The 3,530-nt window shown below is 40.6% G+C and overlaps 1 protein-coding gene and 1 long non-coding RNA gene across 2 annotated transcripts in view; one reads left to right on the forward strand and one right to left on the reverse strand.

The window, feature by feature from the left end:
• Window positions 1-3,530, forward strand: part of LOC106513574 (leucine-rich repeat transmembrane neuronal protein 4) — a 111,330-nt gene that overhangs the window by 7,322 nt on the left and 100,478 nt on the right. The window contains exon 2 of the mRNA XM_014002476.1: window positions 454-2,015. Coding sequence (XP_013857930.1) covers window positions 454-2,015 — 1,562 coding nt within the window. The remainder of the gene's footprint in view (window positions 1-453; window positions 2,016-3,530) is intronic.
• LOC106513575 (uncharacterized) overlaps window positions 1-3,530 on the reverse strand; it is a 65,410-nt gene that overhangs the window by 3,601 nt on the left and 58,279 nt on the right. The gene's annotated exons all lie outside the window — the stretch shown is intronic.

A 3,530-nucleotide genomic window follows, 5' to 3' on the forward strand; every position in this document is an offset into this window, starting at 1 on the left:
AAATACAACACAAAATCTTTTTTTTCGATTCAATTTTTGCAGTACTTTCATTACTTGTTTTACCGATAATTAAATAAAGCTAGCTACCCACATGTAAAAACAAATATCTTTGCTGCAAGGTACAACTTTGGACGTTTTAGCCAAAATTCATCTTCTAAAGCTTTAACACTTTTCTTGATGTCTGTAATAGAATATTTTATCTTCTCTTCTTGATAATATATATAAAAAAAACAATGATAAGAATGTTGAAAGTTAGTATAAAGGACATAATGATTTGTAAATGCCATGGTTTGCATTGTTGAGCAAAAAACAGAAATGTCTGTCATTTAGAATTCTCTCAATATAAATTACAATTGTCAACATATACATATTTTTCAAATGGTAAAATTGTTCACAATTAGTTACATTTCTAATATTTTTTCTTCCCTTTTCTATTTCCTGTCCCTATCATAGGCTCTGCTCTGCGGCGTCGCTGGCTAGCTTTYCAACTCCTGATGCAGGTGTGGCTGGCGGCAAATCCATCACTCAGTGARCGCCAATGCCCCAAGAGTTGTCGCTGTGATGGAAAAATTGTGTATTGTGAGTCAAGCGCCTTTCGTGACATCCCTAAAAACCTATCAGGAGGTTGCGAGGGCCTGTCATTGCGGTACAACAGCCTCTCCAGTCTTCGTGCAGGCCAGTTTGGTGGCCTCAACCACCTTATATGGCTCTACTTGGACCATAATTACATTGCCTCTGTGGATGGGATGGCCTTYCAGGGGATTCGAAGGCTTAGAGAGCTGATTATAAGTTCCAACAAGATCACAATGCTCCACAACACCACGTTCCACCCTGTCCCTAATTTGCGTAGTCTGGATCTGTCATACAATAAACTGCAAGCTTTGCAGCCTGGGCAGTTCCAAGGTTTACGCAAACTTGTCACTCTTCATATACGTTCAAATTCTCTAAAAACTATTCCAACGCGTCTGTTCCAAGACTGCAGGAATCTTGACTTTCTTGATCTGGGTTACAACCGTCTGCGAAGTATCACACGCAATGCATTTTCAAGCCTTGTCAAACTCACTGAGCTGCACCTGGAGCACAATCAGTTCTCCAAGATCAACTTCTCTCACTTTCCTCGCCTCTACAGTTTGCGGTCTCTTTACCTACAGTGGAATCGTATTCGCTCAATGAGCCAGGGGGTTCCATGGACCTGGGCCTCTATCCAGAAGCTGGATCTGTCAGGAAATGAGCTAACAGAAGTAGATGCTATGGTTTACCAATGCTTACCAAAGCTTCAAACTCTCAACCTGGACTCCAACAAGCTGTCCAATGTCTCTCAAGAGGCAGTTGATGCTTGGATCTCCTTGACTATGATAAGTTTAGCTGGAAATGTATGGGACTGTAGCCCTGCTATCTGTCCTCTGGTGGGCTGGTTAAGAAACTTTAGAGGGGCAAAGGAGACAACCATGATTTGTGCCTCTCCCAAGAAAGCCCAAGGAGAGAAAGTTATGGATGCCATTGATGCCTTTGGTGTTTGTCAATCAAACCAGGCTTCAACACTCACAGTGAGTATTTCCTCAGATCTTTCCAGTAACCCTGTTCAAACGGAACACAACCCGTCTATTCTGGCTTTACCAACTAGCTCCGGAAAGAGAGCTGAGGGATCCCTCAGGGGTCCTACATCTCTAGCTGTTACCCCACCTGTTGCACTTCCTCCAGACCAAGACTTGGAGCCAGTGTCCTTCCATAAAATTGTGGCCGGAAGTGTTGCTCTTTTTCTGTCTGTTGCAATGATCCTGTTAGTAATCTACGTATCCTGGAAACGCTACCCTAACAGCGTCAAGCAGCTGCAGGAGCACTCAGCAGCAGCACGCAAACGTCGCAAGAAACCCAGAGAGACAGAGCGCACCCTTAGCTCTCCCCTGCAGGAGTACTATGTGGACTACAAGCCCAACAATTCGGAGGCCATGGATGTGCTTGTAAATGGAACCGGACCGTGCACATATACCATCTCAGGCTCTCGAGAATGTGAGGTATGATTTACACTGTCACACTCTTTTAAAGCTAAACTATGTCCAGTTGTTTTGTAGGTCTGCCACTAGATTGTCTAAAGAGCAGATTAGGCAAATACTGTTTATCTATGAATTACTACTAAAGGAAGCAGAGGTAGTTTTGGCATCACTTTATGTGTAACGAGATGTGACTTGTTTGATGATGAGTGTTTGTGTATTCATTCAAACCCTAATCTCTAACGGTATGCAAATATTAGATTTTCCACTGAACTGTATAGAATCACAGATAAATGAGACTGATTACATATCATATGCTGTATATTCTGGAGATTATGYTATGTTGTTTGCACTGATTCAATTTTATTTCCTTTTTCCTTGCTTGTGTGTCATACATTTCCCAGTTTGTCTGTTCACAGTGCTGTTTTTTTTTCTTTTTTTATGAGCATTTTTCCCTTATTTTCTTGGGGAAAAAATTAATAACTTCAAGATACCAGATGTGAATGCTATTAGTGTTTCTTTCACTGAATGGAGCTTCCTCAGAGCAAATGTCTTCACACTTTTTTTGACAGAGCTATGACTCAAGACTTGTTTAAAAATCTCATAGACTCCCAACAGCATTGCTGTTCAGCTTTTCTCTTCTCCCCTTTCATACTGTCTGGCTGAAGTTACTCACTTGTTTACTCACTTGCTAAATTGATTAGTCAGGCATAAACCGAAATGAATACTTTTGCTGGCCGCTGACACTTTAATTCACATGGGGGTAAGGGGAAAAATGTATTTGTCACACACAGACAGAAACAGCCTTTGATAGTCCTTAAAGGAATGGGAATCCTTTGAAATGTTTTGTATACAGGGAAGTGATTTTCTTCAAAACAGTATTTACACACTACATCAGAACTGGAATACTATGTTTTTTTTCTTTTGCTTTCACTAACCCCTGTCTCATATGCTTGGCATACTGTAAAGTGCTGGGCACACCTATTATTCTACTACAGTTTAAACCCAAATTTTGTCATCAATGTAGACCCTTTATAGCGCATGTTCTAAAGAAAAGCCTTAAAKATTTCTAAAGCATACCTCATTATAACTCTAGGTACCAGTTTTCATTTATTATTTATATGAAACACATTTTTTTCTGGTCCAGAAAAAAAAATGCAAGTTTCAACCACAAGGGCATGTACCCAGATATCAACATTTTTCTTTTTCTCATTTCAGTTACTGACCATCTGGCTTCCTTGGAGGCAGGTCACTTGGTGATATGTAATACTTGCAGGTAGCTCTCACTGGTGTAATTATAAAAGAGGAGCACAAATCATGCATGCCATTGTCTCGTTGGTTGCCCTTCACTTCCCCATTGAGTTTTTTTAGCAGCTCATTTAAGCCAATCATACAGCTTTATCTTGAGGGAAAGGTTTGCAATTCTTTAAATTAGACATGTACCCACTGCACCACCAGCTGCTGGATGGAATCAGACAATTTTCAGCCTGGTCGGTGACCAGCCAGGGTCACAATATTTTAAAACCTATTTTTTTATTC

Source organism: Austrofundulus limnaeus, unplaced genomic scaffold (assembly GCF_001266775.1).
Source record: "Austrofundulus limnaeus strain Quisiro unplaced genomic scaffold, Austrofundulus_limnaeus-1.0 Scaffold13, whole genome shotgun sequence".
Classification (NCBI taxonomy): domain Eukaryota; kingdom Metazoa; phylum Chordata; class Actinopteri; order Cyprinodontiformes; family Rivulidae; genus Austrofundulus; species Austrofundulus limnaeus.